At 42.3% G+C, this 24261-nt stretch overlaps 1 protein-coding gene across 1 annotated transcript; it reads left to right on the top strand.

Annotated features, from left to right (window-relative positions):
- The first annotated feature begins 2533 nt into the window (after window positions 1-2533).
- Window positions 2534-21391, top strand: LOC118233554. The gene is made up of 43 exons (XM_035429312.1): window positions 2534-2624; window positions 3192-3249; window positions 3468-3527; window positions 3816-3881; window positions 4048-4116; window positions 4260-4319; window positions 4504-4569; window positions 4733-4795; window positions 4967-5026; window positions 5218-5298; window positions 5421-5489; window positions 5659-5718; window positions 5949-6014; window positions 6228-6311; window positions 6616-6687; window positions 6779-6844; window positions 6935-7006; window positions 7093-7158; window positions 7243-7317; window positions 7405-7470; window positions 7556-7627; window positions 7756-7821; window positions 7992-8057; window positions 8304-8363; window positions 8467-8523; window positions 11119-11202; window positions 11641-11712; window positions 11797-11862; window positions 11944-12018; window positions 12136-12198; window positions 12670-12753; window positions 13127-13198; window positions 13283-13348; window positions 13422-13496; window positions 13738-13815; window positions 14080-14145; window positions 14307-14369; window positions 15764-15838; window positions 15988-16030; window positions 16467-16518; window positions 17197-17611; window positions 18552-19369; window positions 21307-21391. Exons 1-43 carry the CDS (start codon window positions 2605-2607, stop codon window positions 21389-21391), a joined length of 3972 nt encoding a protein of 1323 aa, XP_035285203.1. The 5' UTR covers window positions 2534-2604.
- Window positions 21392-24261: the final 2870 nt, after the last annotated feature.

The following is a 24261-nucleotide window of genomic DNA, read 5'->3' as shown; positions in this document are numbered from 1 at the left end:
CAGTTTCCTCCCACAGTCCAAAGACATGCAGTAGCCTAAACTGGAGACTCTAAATTGCCCATAGGTATACGTGTGTGAGTGAATGGTGTGTGTGCCTGGCAATAGACTGGTGACCCTGTCCAGGGTGTATTCCTGCCTCTCGCTCAATGCACAATGGGCTCAGGCACCCCCTGTGACCCTGCTCAGGATAAGTGGGTATAGATAATGGATGGATGGATATTCATTTCTCACTGAATTACAGCAAATCTCAACTAATGTTTTCATTTTAATTTGTGAAATGTAAGGAAATTTTAATTTAGCATGTAGATGGGGCAAAACGCTCTTTAAAGATTTGCATATTTGAATGGTTTATCAGTCGAATCTAATCTAATGTTTAAATGCTTTCATTATAAGAAATTGCCAGGAGCTTAAAGCCATCACGGCTTCTGATTGGACCACAGCATTTGCTAGAGGAGCGATGGAATTCTGTAAATTTCATCCAGGTTTAATCGCACAAACCACGTGTCAGTCCGTCCGTCGAAAATCTCGTTTGATCTGAAGTTACTAAATTCGTTTCGAGATTTCAACTTCCTCCAAACTGAATGCCGCGGCAGAAGTCAGTGACTGACAACACTATTTGGTTCCACCCGTGGTTCGCTATTCTTTCACAATATTTAGTTTTAACTGGGAAAGTGTGACCCAGTCATTCTAAAAAATGTTCACATATACGTTCGCTCTAAGCACTTTGCCCTAAACACCTTGCTGACAGCCATTTCTTAACGAGGTAGGTATTCCATCACTGGGAAGATAGTCATATCTTATAGAAATAGGCTACTACAATAAAAATCGTATTACTGTTTCATAAAATTGTAGGCTAATTGCCAATATCGTCTAGTTAACCCAACTACGATTGAAAACAGTGAAACTATAACACGAAATATTGTACTCCATAAAGTAGCTTATAGGGCATTATAGGGTACAGAAGCGTCGGCTCAGAGGGAATTCCAGCAATTGGCAGGAAGCGCAAAAAAAATGTGTATGGGTCACAAAAATTAGAACAAGATGCGTTGCTCTGACCTCATACCAGGAATCCGCGAACGAAACGAGTCGTACATGTCAGGGCGATCTTTTTGGAAAGGTGTGGGTAATCAATAAATAAATACAATGCTGATCAGGAAAACGTGTAAACTTGGACCATTAAAACCGATACTGAAATAAAACTTTGTAACTGAGAAGATCGCCAAAAAAAAGCAGGAAGAAGCCAACACTCACAGCGGATCTGTGAACCTATAGCACTGTCAGCGGTAAGTAGCCAAAGTAAAATTAGAAGTAAACTGAATGTCTTGGTTTAATATAGCGAATACCGTTGGCTACAACCGTATAATATAAATAGCGAGTAGGCATTACTGTACAATATTGGCATTGTCTGCATGTCTGTAGTATAAAGAGAAACATTTGCAAACTATTCGCGAGCAAAATCACGTATTTTAAGTCGTGTTCTCCCCCTCCCACTTTTTATTAGATTATTTATTTTTTGAGATTCTTCTTTCAGTTTCCACTTGGTTACCAAATTGGCCGTTCTCTTTTAAAAACTACTTTCAGTGTACAGACAGGCTATTTCCTTAAAAGTTGAGTTTGTGTTTCTCTACTATTGATATTTTTCTGCGACGTAGCCAGGTAACGCGTCTTTGTGACCGTTCACTGTGTTAAAAAAAGAGCTATACAAACCAAATTGATTTGACTTGACTAATATGGTTAAATAAAAATAGACCTACCCTGCCAACATCATATGTAAAATGCATTCGCATTTTAAAGTAGGCTATAACGCAAACGTAGACATTATTTAAAGCTTCTGTTACTTTACGTTCTTTGGATGTTAACTCCTACCTTGTTTTTATGTCATTATGTCTTAAACTGAATTACAGTATAGTACTTTGTGTTCGTAGCCTTAAAGGACGTCTTAAAATTGTCTGTTTTAAAAAACAGTATATAGCCTACTGTCATTTCAGCGATAGAATTCAATGCAAATCATGTTATTTCATATAGAAATGTGAGCGCATACATTTCAAACTAATGAGACTAAACCCATTCTGGAAACTAATGTTAAACTAATATTAGCTGAGAGAGACAAAAGCTTAAAGACTGAAGATGCCTTTAAGGCAGATTATCAAAATGTCCCTATTTACTAAAATGGGTCTTGTGACGCCTGAATGGGTTCTTCTTGTCCGAAAAGGATCTTGTGAGATGTAATTCTGTACCTGGGCCATGAACAAGCCCCGGGTGACCACACCTCATTCCCAGGTGAGCCTGAAGATTAAAGGTTCAGCGACCTACGTTTAGAATCGCACAACATAGTCAAGAGGGACAGACTGTTTTTTTGTGAGTTTCATATTACCCGTGTAAGGTTCATGCTAAAATAACAAAACGTATGCACCACGCAGAGGAAGCGAATTGATTTGAGTCGGAACCTAAAGGAGGAATCTATTTGACGAATTAATCAGAGCTGTTTTTGGTACGTCTGAGTAACGCCTTGTCCAGATGCTTGCTAAATCTGTCTGTGCGCCTCCGGCAGTTGAGAGTAGATTGCCGTAGACGCTGAGCGAACAGGTGTGGTCATGTTTGCACATGTTGAAGTCTGGCGATGGGTATGTACGCCACAACCGATGTTAGCCTTAGAACATTTAACATGACTATGAACAACAAGAGCCGTGTTGTTGCGTGTGCTGGTCTCTCTCAGTTTTCATTGATATGTTATGAAAGGCTACTCAATATAACAAGTTTCAACACATTTTAAAAACTAAAATCTTATACTTTTTTTTTTAGAAATTAAATCCTGTACAATCCTGTCAGATTGTACTGTTTCACTTTTTTGTTTTGTTTTATGACGTTGAATGTTTTTTTCCCTCCCTGTTAGCTGAGCATCACTGTAAATGAGGGCTACCCCTAATGAGCTTCTTACATTTAAATAAAGTTGAATTGAAAATGAATGAACAATACGAACACAATACACCTGATACATGATAAGAATATGTGACACAATAAGAATTGTGATTTCTGTGGTTCTCACTGAATGGTAAAATGGTGAAAGGAAAAAGTACGGTAATGTAATGGTAATGGTAAATGGTTTAGTAGCTGAGATGCAGTGACTTGAATTGAGCCCTTTGGGTGTATTTAAGAGGTCACACATTGTGCACTGGGTCTTTGTTTTGTAGTTATAAGATGGAGCAGTGTCAGGTACCAGCAGACATGAAAGGGACGAAATCCAAACAGGCAAGTACTAAAATGGCCTTATAACTCCCGCTTCACAAAGCTACACTTTTTTTTTCTCACTAGCTCTTAACTTTAGTAAGTTAGGTTCTTTGATCACTGATGTCACCAAACTGTGAAGAGAAGAATATTGCTTAATGGTTAGTTAAGGACAAATTTTGACTAAATCCGAGCCCAATATGTGTCTTTTATATCTATTACATGTACTGTTCGTGTTCCAGAGCACAAAAATTTTGAAGAAAATGAAGAAAAATTTAAGACCCAACAGATCCACGGCACAGGTACTACACTGAAAACACTGCTAGCTGCTGTACTAATGGTGGGGGACATTGTTATCCCTGTAGTGCTGTACTAATGTTAGGGGTCATTGTTATCACTGTAGTGCTCTAGTAATATTAGGGGTCATTGTTATTACTGTAGTGCTCTAGTAATGTTAAGGGTCATTATTATCTCTGTAGTACTGTAGTAATGTTAGGGGTCATTGTTATCTCCGTAGTGCTGTACTAAAGTGAGAGGTTACTGTTATCCCATATTGCTGTACTAACAGGGTGTATCACATTCACACTTAGAGTGACAGAGACGTGACCCAATCAGAAACCAATGAAGACCATGGGGAGGAGACCAACACGCAAAAGGTCTGTATGAGGGGATGTGAGTGTGTGTTTGTACATGCGTGCGTGTGTATGTGCGTGTTTGTGTGCATTGTGTGCATCTAGTCTTTTCAGGCCTGTACCTCAGGTGTCCACAGTGCTCTCTCTTTCTCTCTCTCTCTCTCTCTCTCTCTCTCTCTTTCTCTCTCAGGACAGTCTCACTGCAGACCGTGAACTCTCAGCCAGCAATGACAGTCTCTCTGACAACAGCAACGCAGAGGTGGGTGTGTCCATCCCTTCAGTCATTACAAAGCAGTGTTGCTGTTCAGCTATTGATGGTCGCTTCTGTGTGTGTGTGTTGAGGGTGATGTGGTGCAGGTAATATCTATTACATGTATGTTTCACACACTGTTTGCGTTTCAGGGCTCAGAAATTTTGAAAAAAATGAAGAAAAATTTAAGACCCCTCCGATCTACAGCACAGGTACTGCACCTAGAACACTGTCCACTAATTACAGCACATGAAGTGCACCCGTAATGCTGCTGAATTATACAATTAGTCACTGTTAACCTACAATTCCATACTACTGATAGGGGTCATTGTTATCCATGTAGAGCTGTAGTAATGTTAGGGGCAATTGTTATCCCTCACACTTTTTCACACTAAGGTTGGCAGGGAAGTGAACCAATCAGAGGGTGCTGAGGATTATGGGGAGAAGACTGAAACCCGACAGGTCTGTGCGAGAGAACAGTGTGTCTGTGTGTGTGTGTGTGTGTGTGTGTGTGTGTGTATGCGTGCGCGTGTTGTTAGATTTCTCATGTGTGTGAGTCAGTCCATTTCAGGTATGCAGCTGGGGTACTCACATCTCTCTTTTTCTCTTTTTCTCACTCTCTCAGGACAGTCTTTCTACTCACAGGGAACTCTCAGCCAGCAACGACAGTCTTTCTGACAACACAAAGGTGAGTCACTGTCCAGACGTCTACTCTAAAGATCAGTATTTCTGTACAACTTGTAAACTGGTCTCTTCTCAGTAGTGCGTGTGGGTGGGGAGGGGATCATGTGGTACTTGCCAAAGTCTTTGCCTTTTCTGTCTTCTATAATATTGTGTGTTTCACATACTGTTTGTTCAGAGGTCCGGAATTTTGAAGGAAATTAAGAAAAAGTTACGACCCATCAGATCTACAGCACAGGTACTGTACCCGTAGCCCCACTGAAACAGTCTTCACTCATTTGAAGTACTTATGTTAGGGGCCATTGTAATCTCTGTAGTGCTGTAGTAATGTTAGGGGTCATTGTTATCTCTGTAGTGCTGTACTAATATTAACAGTCATTGTTATCCCTGTAGTGCTGTACTAACAGGGTGTATCATTTTCACCCGCAGAGTGACAGAGAAGTGAGCCAATCAGAGAGCACTGAGGACCATGGGGAGGAGACCAACACCCAAAAGTTCTGCATGAGAGAAGTATGTGTACATTTGTGCATGCATGTGTGCATGTCCGTCTGTGTATGCATATGCTCTGCGTGTCTATGTGCCAGTCAGTCCATTCACGTCTGTAACTCTCTCTCTCTTTATTTCTTTCTCAGGACAGTCTTACTGCACACAGTGAACTCTCAGCCAGCAAAGATAGTCTCTCCGATATTAGCAACTCAGAGGTGAGTGCGTCTGTGCAGGTTTTGCTAATCAGTTTTGCTGTCTATATTTTAGATTGATGGTCTCTTGAGTGTCAGTGTGTGGGGATTAATGTGATCATTCTTGAGTTCAGTTTGTGGTGTTGGTAATATTTATCATAAATGTGTGTTTCATATACTGTTTGTGTTTCAGGGTCCAGGAATTTTGATGAAAATGAAGAAAAATTTAAGACCTGTCAGATCTACAGCACAGGTACTGCACCTAAATTACAATTAGTCATTGTTATCCCTGTAGCCCTGCATTCATGTTTGGGGTCATTGTTATCCCAGTAGTGCTGTAGTAATGTTAGGGGTTATAGTTATCCCTGTAGAGCTGTAGTAATGTTTGGGGTAGGTGTTATCCCTGCAGTGCTGTAGTAATGTTAGGGGGTGATGTTATCTCTATAATGCTGTACTAACAGGGTGTATCCCTCTCACACTAAGGGTGGCAGGGAAGTGAACCAATCAGAGGGTACTGAGGATTATGGGGAGAAGACTGAAACCCGACAGGTCTGTGTGAGAGAAAAGTGTGTGCATGTGTGTATGTCAGGTTTCTCATATGTAACTCAGTCCATTTAGGTCCTCACAGCTAATTATGAATGTGACAGTGAAGATGGTGTGTTGTCTAATGCTAGAACTATGCAATGATGATGAAGATGTTTAAGATGATGCAGAAGATGATGATGGTGGTTTATGTTATCTCACACTGGTCTGTCTTTCCAGATCAGCTCTGATACCGACAGCGTGGACCCCCCACAGACACACAGCAACACAGAGACAGAGCTGGAGGCCCCCGACAACACACAGGTTAGACAGAGGTGGGGTTTGGGTGGGGTACGGGAGTCCACCTGTACAGGTAAATATATTAACATTGTACTGCACTTGCCCAGTAAAGGTAACTATACGAACACTATAGAGCATTATTCTACCTGTGCGGGTAAATGATTGTGAATCCTTTGCTAAATGCTATCTGTCATTCTCAGTGGTGTTGTACACAGTGAACTGTCAGGGAGTAGTCTCTCTGGGAACAGCCAGTTCAGCCTTGAATTTGAAAATCAGTATTTCTATCAGTCTGTATCAGCTCAAATTACCCCACCTACCTCTCCCTCAGAAAAAAGGGGGGAAACTTGCTGGGATTTTCCGAAAATCCCCCAAACTCGCAGAGCGCAGTCTACCGTCGCAGGTATTTACTTTAACATCGTAGCGCCGTACTCTTCTCTGTACACATTCACAAACAAATGAGTGCACTGGACTAACTGCTTCGCCTTTGCCAGGAAAATGAATCTACACCCACTGAGCTCTCAGCCAGCAACGACAGTCTCTCAGAAGTGAGTACTAAGGTGAGTCTCTGTTCCGCCATTTCTCTCATAGATCAGTGGGATTTTTTTTTTCAAATCAAAACGCTCCTCACGCTTTTCCCGCTCTTTCAGGAAAAAGGCGACAAGCTCACAGACTGGTTCAGAAGAGCCCCTAAACCCGCTGAACGCACGAGGCCTGCTCAGGTAACCGTATGAACGCTGCCCTGCACTCCTACACCTGTACGATTTTACGTGAAAATGTTGTGTGCTGACTGACTTGTGCTTCACAGGAAAATGAATCCACACGCAGTGAGCTCTCAGCCGACAGTGAGAGCGTCTTGGATGTGAACACGAAGGTGAGCGAGCTTGTCTCTGTCAAGCCTGCCTGTTCGTACCCCCTCTCATTTAAAGCAGGCTCTAACTCTCTCACGCTTCTCTAGGAGAAAGGAGGAATGTTCAGCGGGATGTTCAGAACCAAATCTCCCAAACCTGCAGAGAGCACTCCGTCGGCAGAGGTAACTGTGTTAACACCGCACTGCACTGTACCTGTACAGAATAGTAACTGTGTGAAAACCCTGTGGTAAATGACCTTTCTTTCACAGGATGATGAATCTATACAGAGAGAACTCTCAGCCAGCAATGACAGTCTCTCAGACATCAACACAAAGGTGAGTGTCTGTCTGTCTGTCTGTCTGTCCTGCCTGTACTCTCCCCAGTTAAACAGACTCTATTAACCCTCTCATGTCTCTCTAGGAGAAAGGAGGAATCTTCGGTGGAATGTTCAGGAAATCTCCCAAAACGTCTAGAGATCGTACACCTGCACAGGTAAGTGTCTCTTCCTGTGTGTTTCTGTTGTTTATGCTCGGGCAGTAGAAAGTGTCCAGTCCACACTGGGAACACTGTTTGACTGCTCTCTCTCGCTCTCTCTCTCTCTGTCTCTCTCCCTCTCTCAGGACAGTCTCTCTATACACAGTGAACTCTCAGTCAGCAACGACAGTCTCTCCGACAACAACTCAAAGGTGAGTCTCTCCGTTCAGTCATTATTCTACACGCCATTATTTGTGTCTAAAAAACTAAAAACTGATGTTGGGAGTCTTGGTTATTTTTCCTTCAGTGCCGTACTAATGTTAAGGGGTCATTGTTATACCTGTGATGCTGTACTAACAGGGTGTATCAATCGCACACTTAGACAGCAAGAGAATCAAGCCAATTAGACAGCACTGAGAATCACAAGGAGGAGACAGACAACCAACAGGTCTGTAATGTGTGTGTGTGTGAGTGTGTGTGCATGTGTGTGTGTGTGAGCAAACAGCATGGTATGGAGCCTTAAAACCCCATAATAATTTCTGCAGTGACGAATGCATCAAATCAAGTGTGTAAAATAAGCAAAAAAATGGCTCCATGTCTTTGGGGACTGATGCTTCACTCCAAGTATTCATTCACTCATTCCTTTACCTCCCATTTCTCCTTCTCCTTCCCTTTCTTCCTCCCTGTCTCACAGGACAAAGTGTTTGGTGGGCTTCTCTGGAAGATTCCTAAAGACAGGACCGCCACCTTCACTGTAAGTAAGACTTTGTGACTTGGCGTAGTATTACCAGTGCCAACATCATACGCTTGTTTTTTCTTTAATTGTTATTTCCTGTTTGTTTCTTTTTCTGTTGCAGAGTTATGTAACGGACAGTAACCTGGTTGAAGAGAAGGGCAGGCCTGACAATAAACAGGTGTGTTTCACATTATAGGTGTGTGTGTGCGTGTGTGTACATATATTAATGCATATATGTCTAGGGTCAGTCTGAATATAAAGATACTGTTTTTAAAAAAAAATAGAACGTGTGGTCAACAGTTGGACTGTTGGTCATATAAAGACTTTGAAAGTAGCTGGAATTGGTACACCTTGCTTTGCTAACATTATCAAACTGGCTAGTTGGTTATACACTTTATGGCTACCAAGTTAACTTGTTTACCTAGCCAGTGAGCGAACAGCAATAAGAAATAACCCAAAAGCCCCATCTAGTGTCCACAAGGAAGAATTGGCAATCCCAGCCCAAAGTTTGCCCCAGGTCCTGATGTGAGGGGGGCCCAGGATGCAACATAACAATGAAAGATAAATAACAACGTGCAAAACTGCAGCATTCAACACAGAACTAAACTGGCCACTTTTTTCTCCCTTTTTAATTATTATTCTTACTATGTTATCTTCTCGTCGGCCTTTATGTATGTTTGGCCTGTTCACCTTTATGCACCCCTTGAACAACTTGTGAATGTCCCTTCGATTACAGAAGGAACTCGTTAAATAATACGGTTATTAAATAATTCCGCAACATCATACAGCTAAATATATTGCGAATTAGTTTATACGATATACGGTAATAGGCTATCAAACAAATAGTGTTGCTCTGTTCAGAAACCTTCCTTGTTCCGCATGTCATGCGTCTCACTCACTCCGATTAATATGTGCAGACTGACTGATTGAATTATTCATTAATTTATTAATCTGTTAGAAAATTAATTAAAGACTCCCCAAGCACATCGTCATAACAAGCAGCAATGCAGTCAGACCTTGCGCTCACGCTGCCTACACAGGAGACAGTCGAACGATTCTTGCTATATCTGGCTCTAGTCCAAAATGTTATTATTTTACTACGTTAACGTATAGTTTATTCGGCTATTGTTATTACCGAAGCCAGACGTCATGGGATCGTTTATCGCTTACAAAAAAACGCCAGTCTGCTCCCAGCGTTCACCTAACGGAGCCGTCTCAAAGACCAGACTCGTTCTGTCAGTGATCCACCACTGAAAGGCTGCCCGGCTGTCTGACTACCTGTGTGTTTGGGCCATAGACGTGCTGGTACAGCGCTGACCGTAGTGTGACGGGAAACTGGCTATTGTAGTATCCAGTCAAACGATGAGTCATACGTCTGACAAGTAGCCTAATGGATAATTTATATAACAACTTATCTTTGCAATATATATTTTTATACTGCACAACAGCTGCTAGGCTAGCTATCGGTACCAAGGCACCGGTACAGACAGGCTCATTAAGGTCACGCAAATGGGTTGGAAAATTCAACATCCACTACCAGTAGTAGTACTAATCTATCTAGCCAGCAAATTGGCTGCATTCTGTTCAACACAACTGCCATTTCAAGACCCGAGGCTACATGTGATGTTTTCACCGCAAGAGCGTTAGCAACCCGCTTTATAAAGGCCTAGGCCTAGTATGGAGCTTGAATGTCATAATTTAGCAAAATATAGAAAATGTTCAGAGGTTAACCTGTCAGCGTTCTACAGTAGATGACTAATGAGACGTAGATAACGCTGGGCTACAAAAAAAGCAAAATGCCATCCATCACAATGTTCTTTTCGGTCCTGCTAATGGTTAGCTTACCTGTGGCAAAATAGGTTAGCCAACTCTGCGTCCCTTTTTAGCCATTTCAGCCTATGCTTTCTCCACTGGCCAAAAGCCGGACTGATCTTCACTCTCGTGCTCCCATGAGCTTTATCATGGCGTTTTTGCGATGAAGTGGGGGATTGCTTTGGACTACTGCTAGTTGGTGTGAGCTGGCTCTCTCGTGTAACCGTGCGTTACTAACATAGTCAGCCATCTTGTCACTGTAAAGGCGAGTTTACAGTAACTAACTAGAAAAAAATAGCCGTGCTACTTGCTCAGGAGCGTTGTTGGAGGTGGTAATTTCACAGCCAGACAAACAAAAACACAATTTACGATTGTACAATTTATTTATTTTTTATTTTTTATTAAAAAATTTTTTTTTAATAAAAGCAATACTTTTTCTCTGAATCCAGTATAACTCATCACTTGACTCAGATACCCTGCAAGTGCTTAAATGGCAGGTGGTGCATTGGACTATGCGACAAAACTCATCAAAACTATTTGGTTGCACCCATTGGTATTCACTTGTGTGCTATGTTGGCTTTCTCCTACTAAAAAGTAAAGCAATAGACAAAATAAGAATGTTGCTTTTTTCCCCTCAATTGTTGCAGAGGGTCAACAGAACATTAGCAGACATTCTGTGATTTCAGCTGGGCTACAGTCACTCAACTGAGTGTAAACTAGCCTTTATCACATTCTGGTAGAACTGTATGATATATGGTGATCCTGATGGTGATAGTGAGGATGGTCAAGATGAAGGTGCTGCTCTGTTATATCTGTGGCTGCTGGTGCTACATAAGTATGATAGAGATGACTGCAAGAATCATGATGACGATGCTGCATGTTATCTCATGCTAGTAGAGCTGTATGATACAGAAGATAATGATGGTGGTCTATGTTATCTCACACTGGTCTATCTTTCCAGATCAGCTTTGATGCTCTCAGTGTGGACCCCCAACAGACACACAGCACCACAGAGACGGAGCTGGAGGCCCCCGATAACACACAGGTTAGACAGAGGTGGGGTGTGGGTGGGGTCAGGGACTCCAGCTGTACAGATAATTATATTAACATTTTACCATGCTCTACCTGTACAGGTAGCTATATTAATACTGTATTGCGTTGTTGTGTAACTATATTAAAATTGATCTGCTCTCTACCTATACAGGTAACAATATTAATACTGTACTGCAATTTACCTGTGCAGTTAACTATTGTAATACTGCCCTGCATGCTACTTGCACAAGTTTCACAAGTCAGTGAAAATGCTATGCTAACGAAACTGCTCTTATCAGGAAAATGAATCAGTACACCATGAGCTTTCAGCCTAGTTAATATGCTTAGTCCTTACTCCAAAGATCAGACATTGTTTCTGTCCAAGTGCATGAACTACAATGGGGATCATTGTATCTACCCAATATCTTACCCCCTACTCATCCTCACTCAGAAAAAAGGAGGGAAGCTCGCTGGACTTTTTCGAAAATCCCCTAAACCTGCTGAGAGCACCCTACTAGCACAGGTAACCGTATTAACACAGCGCTGCACTGTACCTGTACAGACTACCTGTGTGGAAATCCTGTGGTAAATGACCTTTCTTTCACAGGAAGATGAATCTATACAGAGAGAACTCTCAGCCAGCAATGACAGTCTCTCAGACATCAACACAAAGGTGAGTGTCTGTCTGTCTGTCTGTCCTGCCTGTACTCTCCCCAGTTAAACAGACTCTATTAACCCTCTCATGTCTCTCTAGGAGAAAGGAGGAATCTTCGGTGGAATGTTCAGATCCAAATCTCCCAAACGTTCTCGAGATCCCACACTTGCACAGGTAAGTCTCTTCCTGTGTTTTTATGTCGATGTACTAGCAGGTCTTTGTCAACAACACCAAGAGTACAAAGCCTATACAGATAGATTTCTCTTTTCTGTTCGCCTCTGTCTCCCTCAGGACAATCTGTCTGCACACAGTGAGCTCTCTGGCAGCAAAGACAGTCTTTCTGACGACATACAGGTGAGTCTGTCTGTTCAGTCATTAATCTATAAATCAACATTTCTGTTCAGCAGAAGCAGAAGCAGGTGTTTTTGGATCTTTGGTTTGTGTGTGTGTGTGTGTGTGTGTGCGTGTGTGGACCTATATGTCTCTATATGGACATCACTGTATGGCTGGGGGCATTGTCATGCTGAAATACAAAAGGGCCTTCCTCAAACTGTTGGGGAAGTGCAGAATCATATAGAGTGTTATTGTATGCTGTGGCATTAAGAGTTTCTTTCATTGGAACTAAGGGGCCAAGCCCAAACCATGAAAAACAGCCCCAGACCAAGGGGTGTCCTAACACTTTTAGTCATATAGTGTATGTTTGGTGGCACCCCTTGACAGCAATAATCATGATGATGGTGCTGTGTGTTATCTCATACTAGCAGAGCTTAATGATGAAGAAGATGATGGTGGTCTATGTTATCTCACACTGGTCTGTCTTTCCAGATCAGCTTTGATGCCAATGATGTGGGCCCCCCACAAACACACAGCACCACAGAGACAGAGCTCGAGGGCCCTGATGACACACAGGTTAGACAGAGGTGGGGTGTGGGTGGGGTCGGTGACTACACCCGTACAAGTAATTGTATTAACATTGTACCACATTCTACCTGTACAGGTAGCAATATTAATACTGTATTGCACTTTACCTGCACAGTCAACTATAGTATTGCACTGTACGCAACTTGTGCAAGTTTTACAAGTCAAGTGAAAATGCTATGATAATGAAACTGCTCTTCTCAGGAAGATGAATTTATACAACGTGAGCTTTCAGCCAGCAAGGACAGTTAATATGCTCAGTCCTTACTCAAAAGATCAGACATTGTTTCTGTCCAAGTGCATAAACTACAATGGGGATCAATGTATCTACCCAATATCTTACCCACTCCTCATCCTCACTCAGAAAAAAGGAGGGAAGCTCGCTGGACTTTTTCGAAAATCCCCTAAACCTGCTGAGAGCACTCTACTAGCACAGGTAACTGTATTAACACAGCACTGCACTGTACTTGTACAGACTACCTGTGTGGAAATCCTGTGGTAAATGACCTCTCTTTCACAGGAAGATGAATCTATAGAGAGTGAACTCTCAGCCAGCAACACAAATCTTTTAGACATCAACACAAAGGTGAGTGTCTGTCTGTCCTGCTTGTACCCTCCCCAGTTAAATAAACTCTATTAACCCTCTCATGCCTCTCTAGGAGAAAGGAGGAATCTTCAGTGGAATGTTCAGATCCAAATTTCCCAAAGGTTCTAAGGATCCTACACCTGCACAGGTAAGTGTCTGTTCTTGTGTTTTGGTTGATGTACAAGCAGGTCTTTGCCAATGTACAGGTAACTACATCACCACAGTATTCAACCTGTACTCGTTAGTGTGTGGTGACTGTGCAATTCCTCTTCGTACTCAATCTCTATTTTGTATTCAGTCCTGACACCCAGTCCTGAACTGTTTGATGGATTATCTCAGTGACAGCAGAAGCTTATGTCTTCTTGCATCTGTGCATGTGCGCTTTACAGGTTTCCATGGACACTGAGAGTGGAACCCTTGCAGGAGGAGATGAAAAGAGGGAGGAGTCACGTAGGCCGAAGAGGAAGGTGGGTGTGATTTGCGCCTTAGCTGTCATTGGTGTATACTACCCTGTGTAACTAACTGCTGTAGTACCATGTGTCTTTAATTACTCTACAGCGCCTTGTTTGTGTAACTGCTCTCAGTACCCTTTGAGTTTTACGACTCCATAGTACTGTGTGTAATAACTATACTCCACCCTGTGTCTAACTACGCCACGCTGCCCTGTATGTGACTGTAGTGCACTGTACAGGGTTGTTTACGGTTTGTTTTTTGTGATTTGTGGCCACTAGGTATCATTCAGAGTGACGAGAACTCTTCCTAGAACTCCAAAAATTACCTTACTACCCCCAATTCAGGTAAGTGAGACAAAGCCACCTACCTTAATTTATTAGCCACCCACTTCCTTCTCTGCTTGCTCACATGTAATCTCATTTCCTGTCTACATGAGCTTGAGAGGTTAGAGGGATTGTGGGATACATGCCCACATGTCATTACTATATTCCTCTCCCATCTGTAGGATTCTGAGGAAGAGGAACTCTTGGAGAAGTCTTTTGAGATGGTGGAACTGCCCTCAGTGCAGGTCTGTTTATACCTATTTGGGTAAATATGTGTGTTACATTGTGAAGTGTAACACTATGTGTGTGCTACATTGTGGAGTATAACACCATGTGAGCTACACTGTGGAGTGTAACACTATAGGAGGAGGGAATAGAAATGTATGCATATGACCTGCTACAGCTGATTTATCATGGCCGGTGGCCATTGCAGCAAACGGTAATTGCATCTGTATTTTAAGTCCTGGGAAAAGCGGGTGTTAACTTCTTTTCGGCACAAGATAAGCACGTCCACTCTTATGTGGAGACATGGTTAGTATCTACACCATCTGGTGTCCCTAATCTCCAAATCTGAAGCCCTCTCCGTGACCTCCTTGGGTACCAACCGTCTCGTTTTTTCTTTAGATGGCATTCTGTAAAAGTGCAACAGCAAAAAAGCGTGCTGTTTGTTGTAGCAACTCAGAGGCAGCATAAATGTAACTGCTGTTACATTTATACAGATGGGGGTATCTGCATTTTTTTGGTTACGTAACATCCAGTTCCCCTCTAGAATATACTCCGAGAACCATACTAACTTTTTACATCTGTTTTAAATGATGTATGATTTTATTTTTTGGGCCATATTTATTAAGCATGCTGCAGATTACTGTTAGTGCCAAACATTTTTGGGTATTTACTAAGACTGGTTATGTAAATGAGTACAGCCGCAGCGAGTCCATTTAAATGAACTGCCGGTATTTAAGATGCATCTTGTGCATCGCAGGAATGCAACATTTGTTGTACCACTCCATCTCTGGTGAAGTCGGGTTTTGGACAGGTGTCAGTGATCCGTGGATGGAATAGATAGGCACTGTCAACTTTAAATGTTAACACGTCTCATTAGTAAAAACTCGAGAACCGTTATAATATTTCTAAAGTTAATTGTGTACCCAAACTGTTGCGACAAAGTTGGAAGCAAAACACATTTATAGAATGTTGTTGCATGCTGTAGCCTTACGGGTTCCCTTCACTGGAACTGAGGGGCCTTGCTAAAAACACGAAAAACAGCCCCAGGCCATTATTCCTCCTCCTCTAAACTGTACAGTTTGTACTATTTGGGCCAGTACAGTTGGTACAGTGCATTGCCACCAAACCCAGATTCCTCTGTCAGACCGCCAGATAGTGAAGCGTGATTCACCAGTCCAGAGGACGCGTTTTCACCGCTCCAGAATCCAAATCGGTGTGGCTGAAGTAGCCGAACCAACTAGTTAGTAGCCGAACACCCATACTTTTGGCCACGTAGTGTACGTGTTTTACGCTGTGGAGTATAGCCCTGTGTGTGTGCTACACTGTGGGGTTTAACACTGTGTGTGTGTGCTACACTGTGGGGTTTAGCACTGTGTGTGCACTACACTGTGGAGTTTAACACTGTGTGTTACAGGAGAGCTCAGTGGAAGTTCAGATGGTGGAGATGGCACCTTTGCCAAGTGAAACAAATCCCCTTGACACTACAGAGGTATGTACACTATGTACTCTATTTTTGTGCCAGAACTAATTAATTGCATTGTTAGTAGGTTGGCAATCTAGTTATTTCACCTAGATGATAATGGCTCGCACACCTTGTGAATTAATTGCGAATATTTATGATTAATTTCTCTTCCCCAGGACGACGATGACGGCTTACTGGATTGGTGGAGAACAGTGGAAGGTACGTATGTCATCCCTCTTCATTTGTTTTTCTGTCAAACTAGTCTCAGCTGTTATGTGTATGACTTAGACATTGAGATGTACCCATTGACCTGTCACGTGTATTTACAAACAACTGTTGTAGACCTCACGTGTTTATCCTATTACCGCCAAGATGGTTGACCTTGAAGATAGGCCTGGTGTGTCTGTCCAGTTGGTTGTGTAGCACAAAGCAGTTTTTCCTCATGCTGCATGGACGGAGGGTGGAGTAGTTTCTTCCTCCCAATTCTACCATTGTAGTACTTAGCAGTTTCTTGTGCTTTTATGTGTACAATCTTGGGTCAGAACCATTTTAAGGGTCCTTTACATGCTGAACCAAGTGGTGGACAGAAAGGTGTAGAGCATGCGGATCATCTGAGCTACCGTGAGCTTTGATTACTGTCCTGTGTGTTTGCCAGGTTGGAACGAGTGGAATGAATCTTCAAACTTTAAAGAGGATGAGGAAGAGCTGTGAGTTCACCTCTTTTATTAAGTTCTCTGTTTCCCTCGCTCCCTTCCTTCCTTTCTTACTCTTCTTGCTTTGTCTCAGTACAACTTTAATTCTGCAGTAACTCTTTTTTTAAATATATATATATACATTTTTAAAAAATTAGCATCTCCAATCCCAACCCGAATTTGGAATGTCCCAATTTGCAAACTATGTACAAGTAAGCTCATATACTGTACAGCCCCTGTTGCCGGATTCGGGAGAGTGAAGGCAATCTGTGGTTCTCCTCCTCCACAGTGCCAGCCAGCTGCTTCTTTTCACACCACTGCCACAAGTGTGAAAGCAGGCAGTAGGGGCAGAGGAGACCCCATTATTTATGTGTGTGTGCAGAGAGCAAGCCAAGGGCATCTGGACAGCCAACAGGAGCCCCTTGAGCAATAAACTCTGAACCTCTCCTCTTGTCCTCCCTCTGCCATGTTTTTGTTTATCTCATCCAGTTCATAGCACTGTTTAGCCCCCCCCCCCCCCCGCCGGTGTCTCTCAGTATAGACTGCATCCTTCCTTCAATCTCCTCCCATCCTAATTTATTTCTTCTCCCCATTTCCATTCTCCTTTCTTTCTTTTTGTGTCCTCAGAAGATATTGCTTCTAGAATGACGGACAGGATCCTGTCTGATCTCTCTCCCTTTGTCTCTCCCTCAGGGCGATCGAGCAGGCCGCTGACCGCGTGTACCTGGGAGCCCAGCTCTTCGTGCGCCTCTTCAACCAGCGGGGGGCGTCCTTGCAGAAGCGCATCCTGGAGCTGCTCGCGCTGGCCGACGCGGCGGACAGCTTCCACAAGCGCGCCTTGAAAGCCAGCATGGGTGGCCGGGTGGCCAGCGTGATCGGGAGCGTGACCACCATCACGGGCCTCATCCTCGCCCCCTTCACCTTCGGCAGCTCCATCATCGTCACGGCCGTGGGCATCGGCGTGGCGACCGCGGGCACCATCACCTCCGCCTCGGCCCACATCACGGACTCCGTCCACTTCACCCTGGACCGCAAGAAGGTGGAGAAGATGATCGAGGGCTACCAAGAGGAGGTAAAGGACATCCGGGAATGCATGGAGTTCGTACAGGTGGGTCCTCTCTCTCTACCGCTCAGTTCAAAAAACCGAATTTCAGTTTTGTCTTATTTACAGAATAATAGAACAGAAGTTGGTCATATACAATGTAAGTTCCAAAAAAGAAGTAGTATAAACCCCTTTTGTTTCACCAGTAAAATGAAAAGTTATTGGTCATCTTGATTTCTGTGCAGATGTTGTGCGGTGCAGTTCAGTGTATGATAACAAAGAGAACTGGGCTTTGTATCTCAGGGGTTGATTGATGTTGTATACTTTGATGGACTCAGATTAATGTGAAGTTAATGAGATGATCTGAAGCCCCTGGAGTGATTAAAAAAAAGAGAACTATTTACAAATCATGCTTTGCAGAACTCAATTAATTTCAAAATATTTGGTCTGACAAAAAAGTTATCCATGGCTAAATTTGAATAGTGAGTTTGAATATCGAACTGCATGTCGTTTTTATGATTGCAGTGGGTGACTCACATTAAAATAAATGAACAAACAAACATAACTGACAGTTTCACCAGGACCTTTGTTTACGGTCACACCGGTGCTCTCAATTTACCTTCCAGGTCGCACGGTTTAAGTTTAAGTTGCTATGCAACCAGAACGGTCTCACATTTGAGCCCTGGTTTAGGCTTTCCATTAGGTTTTCTGTTAGTTCCGTTTAGAAGAAAAGATGATTTTGTTGGTTTTAAGAATTAAACCGTGTTTCATAGGTGGTTGAATATATTTTTTCTTGATGGAAAAAAGATTGGTGATGTATAAGATGTGCTATGTTCTAATGGCTGCTGATGCATGGTGAAGTGAGTTTCTAAGATAAAAATGGTTTGTTTTGCCAGGGACCATTTCTTACAGTAGTTTTCCAGCAGAACCAGATTTCAAGTGTTCACCTGTCTATATTTCCACACCCACACCAGACATACACTCTTCTTGCCTCTTCTCTCTGCAGCAAGGGATGCATACACTGCAAGGGTGGAACTTTGAGAAGTACACAGACAGCGTGGCAAAACGCGCCCTGAATCGGAACATTAAACACGTTGTGAAGGAAGGCGCTCGAGCAGGCAAGGCTCTAATGATCAACACAGACAGACTGGTCAGCACCGTGCAAGTACTGAGTGTAGCAGGTGGTGCTGCCAAAGCCGCCCAGGCAATCAGTGTCACCACTGGTGTCATGTCAGCACTCTTCCTCGCTCTCGACATCTTCTTCCTCGCCAAGGACTCTCATGATCTACGCAAGGGTGCCAAGACCAAATTCGCAAAAAAGCTTCGTGAAGTGTGCAAGGAACTACAGGATGGACTTCTAGAATTGAACAAAGTCAAAACTGCCTTGCAGAAGACCATGGATGGCATTGAAGTGGAAGAGGTTGAAGAGGAGGAGGAGGAGGAGGATGAAGAGGATTTGGCCCTTAAGTCTGACCCAGCAAAAATGGCCCAACTGGAGGAGGAGATAAACCAGATAGAACAGAAACTGGACCAGGAAGTTCTGGAGAAGAAAAAAGAGGGGGAAGGAGAGGGAAGAAAGGAGTCCAGAAGAAATGATAGTAAGCAAGACCATGTAAAGCCCCAAGGTGGAAAGATAGAAAAGGGTGAAAAAGAAAGTGCGAAGGGAGAGAAGGGGGGAAGAGTAGAAAAAGAAGGGAAGGCAGAAAGTGAAGGTGGAAAATTTGGAATAAATGAAATGTCAAAGGGGGGACACCAAGAAAATGGGAATGAAGACAGAAAAAAAGAGAAGAGAGAGGGGGATATAAAAAGGGAAAAGAAGAGAGAGGGGGATATAAAAGGGGAAAAGAAGAGAGAGGGGGATATAAAAGGGGAAAAGAAGAGAGAGGGGGATATAAAAGCGGAAAAAAAGAGAGAGGGGGATGAACAGTGGAAAAGTGGAAAAAAAGAGGGGGATGAACAGGGTAAAAAGGAAAGGAGAGAGCAGGATGAATGGAGAAAGAAAGCAAAGATAGAGAGCGATGAACAAAGGAAAAAAGAACCAAAAGATGGGGGAGAACAGTGGAAGTATGCAAAGAAGGACTCCATTCCTCCGCCAGCTCGGCCTCGATCGAAAGCCATATCCCACAGCACAAAAGAGACGAGGTGGGAGGGGCCGGACGCTGACCCCAAAGCTCCGCCCCCTGCCCGACACAAGAGGTGTGTTTCCCAGAGGGACCCTCTCTCAATCTGACCCCCGTAACTAATGCAGAATGCAGGCGTGTCTGCTGGTATTGCCGACCTTACAGGCATCAGGGTCATGTTCATGTTCATGGGACATCTGCATGTTAATCCAGTCTTGTATTCTGATTGTTTGTGGGCCAACTGTATATTATTCCATGTTCATAGAGTGCTGATTTTTCTCTGGCTCGCAGCCATTTTGTGGTTGTTTGGGCCATCGTTGTTCTTTGTTGGCCACAGCTGTACTCATGCGTTCAACTTTTAATCAATATTCTCCCCTGAAGAACACTACAGAACCAAACTTGTGTATAGAGGACCAAATTATTTTATAAATGTATTTAATTCTTTTGTGAAATATTTTCTTAATACTAATTTCCAAAACACTGTATTTCATTTTTTAATGACACTTTTATTATATATTTTTTTAGGATAACCAACTAAAACTTTAAGTCAAATCAATGAAGATCAGACAAACTAGCTAGCTTGGTAGCTTGTCTGATCCTAGCCTTTGTGGTTATCATAGACTTTTTGGTTGTATTTACTGTTTGTCATTGTAGCTGGTTTGTAATTAGCAATAAAGATATCTTTTAAAAAATAATTTCAGGTCTTTGTTGTCTTTCCTGCACAAAACCATCTGATGCAACTGCTCAAGCTCTTTACTAAAGACCATGATTAGGTGATTACCAGGGGTCATGGTCTAAACATGAGGGTTTGCAGATCTAGTGAGTGTGAGCAGTTATGATGCATAATTACTGTTTCCACCACTAGGAGGAGACAAGTCTTAGCCTGTAAAAATGAAAGAATAATGTAGAGCAGGTATTTCAAACATAAATCGCTGAGGGCTGATATATCTGCTGATTGATTTTTTATGTTTTCCTGCAATTAAGTGCATAATTCATGTGATTGTTTGGCTAAAAAGTCTTCACACCTTGTTTCCAAGGCCTAAAATGGCTGCTGATTGAAAGGAAACCACAGAAGCCAGTAAAAAACGTCTGTAGAGTCTAAGAGACACCTGAAACCTAGGCTCCCTCTGGTTTGGAGAGATATGAGGTGGTCTCATGGGTGTGGGATAAGGAGGCAGATATCAGACTTGGGTGGGGGAAATCCTTACAAATGTATTTTAGGTTGACAAGCAAATAAACTAGTGGATCTTCATGGCTTAAAATGGGAGACCGCCAAATGTAGAACCTCTGTTGTTGACAGACCTGCTGTAGAACCCCTGCTTTTTGACAGACCTGCTGTAGAGACCCTTGTGAAGGGAGTCTCAGAAGAACAATTCCTCTGGCAACAAGGAAGTGCTTGCTAAACATGTTTGGAATCAAAAGCATTTCCAACAGGAAGAGCAGACAGTCAATATCTTGTTTGTGCATTAAGGTTATTATGATTGTCGTCATTGTAGGAGACAGACAGGAACTGATTGTCCTCAACGATAAGTGCTGCTTTAGCATAACTCAATGCTAGTCGTGGTGTCGACGATCAGGAAGTGCTTGTCACAAGTGAGGGGAATGCCACCTGTGTTCCCTCTGCCAACACATCTTCCACAGTGGGAAGAGCTCTCAGGGGGACCCCAGATATAGAGATATAGAGGGGGAGCCCATCCTTCACTGGCCGAGCCGATGTCATAGTTAAAGATAAGCTAATTACTAATAGATACGTAATAGTAAATTTATCGGAGCCAACGAGTGTATGGACGAATAACTTGAGGTATTAAACTAGCTGGAAAGATGGAAACTCCAAACTAAAGAAATGTATTAATATACAGATCAGGATGGGTTGGGGTGATGTATTTGGGCTTGAGCCAGGAGAGGGATGGAGTTGGATTAGTCTGTGAATTCAGGGTTTGAGAAAGGGGGCAGAAACCGCCAGGGAGCCAGATGATTACAGTGTTGTTAAAGGGTGCAAAATCACACATATCATTAGAATGTTCTTAACCTGAACATTCTAACACTTTTGTAACAATCGCTACCGGTAACGGAAAGAGCAGTGGAGTTCTAGAACACAGACTTAAAATTTTAGAGAAAAGAAAAACCTACTTGGATTAATGTTGCACGTCTAGAGGCCTGAGTGTGATATGGAAAAGCCCCAGGATACTACACAATGTCAGTATATCTAAAATATTTGCAGAAAGGGGGATGCACATAACCATGGGTGATCCTGAACAGGCAACACTCTGACATGGCACTGAGCAGCAATCCAGAGCAGATCATATTCAGTGAAAGGCAACAGCACCATCAGGTCAACTCACCCGATAGCTCAATACTCCAGTTCCACCCTTTATCACTTTACCAAAAATGTAACTGTGTATAACAGAAAAGATCGGTTTTGAGCCCACAGTTGGAGCATGTCTGAAGACTGAATGTGCAAAGGGAGCTAAAACTAATTTTAGCTGTTCTTGGAAACGTTCAAATAGCCAGCAGCTTGTGAACAAAATAATCACGGTGGAGAATGAAGGATAAACCATTCACTAAGATACTGTGGAGCAACACCAGTTAAATGCCTTACATGTTAGGAGAAGGACCTTGTAACCAATTCTGAATTTAACAGGCAACCAGGCACAACCACCAGACTAATATAATACTAACCTAATATATTGGCTCTTGTAAACACTATAGCAGCTGAGTTTTGAACCAGTTGAAGACTTTTCAAGGTCAAATTGGTGAAACCAGATAGTAAAACATTTCAGTTGTCAAGCTTGTTTCATGCTTTTAATAAAGCATGAAACAACTTCTTTTTTTGCAGCACACAAAGGACGATGTCTTCCTCAATTTATATTGAAAAGGTAAAAATGTGCCACTTTTGTGCTACTATTATTGGGGACTCCGAAAGATGAGAATGGAGTCAATATCCATGCCAATCACATTAGCTGTGACAATCAAGTCATCTAAATGAAAACAAAAAAAAAGGAAGAATTTATTTTTAAAAGGGCATGCTACTAACTTCCTGATATATTCCAGTAATCAGTAAAAGGACATTTGGGTCATCCAGACCATTATCTTTAAGAAAGACATGTTGTTTGACAAGCTGGGCTACTTCACTGTGCTTAACTGATATATAAATGGTAAATGGACTGCATTTATATAGCACTTTTATCCAAAGCGCTTTACAATTGATGCCTCTCATTCACCCATTCACACACACACTCACACACCAAAGGTGAAAGACTGCCATGCAAGGTACCAATCAGCTCGTTGGGAGCAATTAGGGGTTAGGTGTCTTGCTCAGGGACACTTTGACAGGCCCAGGGCGGGGAATCGAACTGGCAACCCTCCGACTGCCAGACAACCGCTCTCCTCCTGAGCTATATAAAGATGTTTAACTGATATATAAAGAAGTTTGTCATCTGCATGGCAGTAACATCACATCTGCTAACAATGTCCCCCAAAAGTAGCACATACAGAGAAAAGAGAAAGGGGCCCAATACAGATCCTTGTGGTACTCGACAGCTTACCCTTGAGCACCCAGACAATTCATTATTTACTATTGGTCTATTGTATCAAAGCACTTAAGTCAATCAGGAAGATTATGAAAGTACAACAAGTCTGAGGAGAGAACAAAAACAAATAATTTATTACTAAAGTAAGAAATCTATAATTACTCTTATTTTCTTCAATGCATTACATTACAGGCATTCAGCAGATGCTCTTATCCAGAGTGACTTCCACAATTTGTTTTTTTTACATACCGTGCAGGTTAAGGACCTTGCTCAAGGTTACAATGGCAGTGTCTGACCTGGGAACCGAACCTATGACTTTTAGGTTACACGACCAGCTCCTTTCCCATTATACTATACTGCAGCCTATAAGGAAAAGGAAAAGTCAGATTGTCTACATTCCCATTCCAACTGATACTGATGAGACTTTTGTTTAAGAGCTTGTGTATGCTCAGGGCAATAGTCCAAATGCCAAGCCTCTTCTCAGAAATGTTTTTTTTTTTAGAGCACAATGGCAAGCATTTTGCACATAGCAGTACCTGTCTATCTGCCATATCTGTTGACATGGAGCTTGTTGAAGCGTCTAAATCAAAAGTATTTTGGCCCTATACAAGTTCAATAGGCCAAGAAGTGGAAAAAGAGCAGTCAACACTCATGACTAATACTTCTTTTTTATTAAAGTTCGATTTATATTTAGGTGTTTGGGTGGAGTAAAAAGTGTAATTATAGATTATGGAAACATGACCTCCCCAAAGAGTGACTATGTGACCAAACATGAAAACTCATTTACAGCAAAAATTCTTATCCACCTTAAGCCATATTTCAGAAAGATATAATAGGTCAAGGTTGTGTAGAAAAAACACATTTTGTCTCAATGGGGACCCCTGGATAAATAAAGGATAAATAAATAAATAAATAAATAAATAAATAAATAAATAAATAAACCCACGTTTTTCTGCTCACATGGTTGTGTGAGATGCGTGATTCTTCACGAGGCCCCCCAGGGTTTTTTAAAATATTTTATTTTATTTTTTTACAAAAATAACAACAGAAACAAATAGAGGAAGAA

Source organism: Anguilla anguilla, chromosome 8, assembly GCF_013347855.1.
Source record: "Anguilla anguilla isolate fAngAng1 chromosome 8, fAngAng1.pri, whole genome shotgun sequence".
In the NCBI taxonomy this organism is placed as follows: Eukaryota; Metazoa; Chordata; class Actinopteri; order Anguilliformes; family Anguillidae; genus Anguilla; species Anguilla anguilla.
The sequence above is the reverse complement of the archived record's forward strand: the minus strand, read 5'-3'. Positions and strand labels throughout refer to the sequence as shown.

Bases quoted from the DNA above. Each gene is read 5' to 3' on its own strand.
- LOC118233554 (XM_035429312.1), top strand. From the start codon at position 2,605: ATGTTGAAGTCTGGCGATGG. The intron at 6,015-6,227 runs GTCTGTGTGAGA...CTGTCTTTCCAG, and splicing joins AGAAGACTGAAACCCGACAG to ATCAGCTCTGATACCGACAG. The intron at 12,019-12,135 runs GTAAGTCTCTTC...TGTCTCCCTCAG, and splicing joins GAGATCCCACACTTGCACAG to GACAATCTGTCTGCACACAG.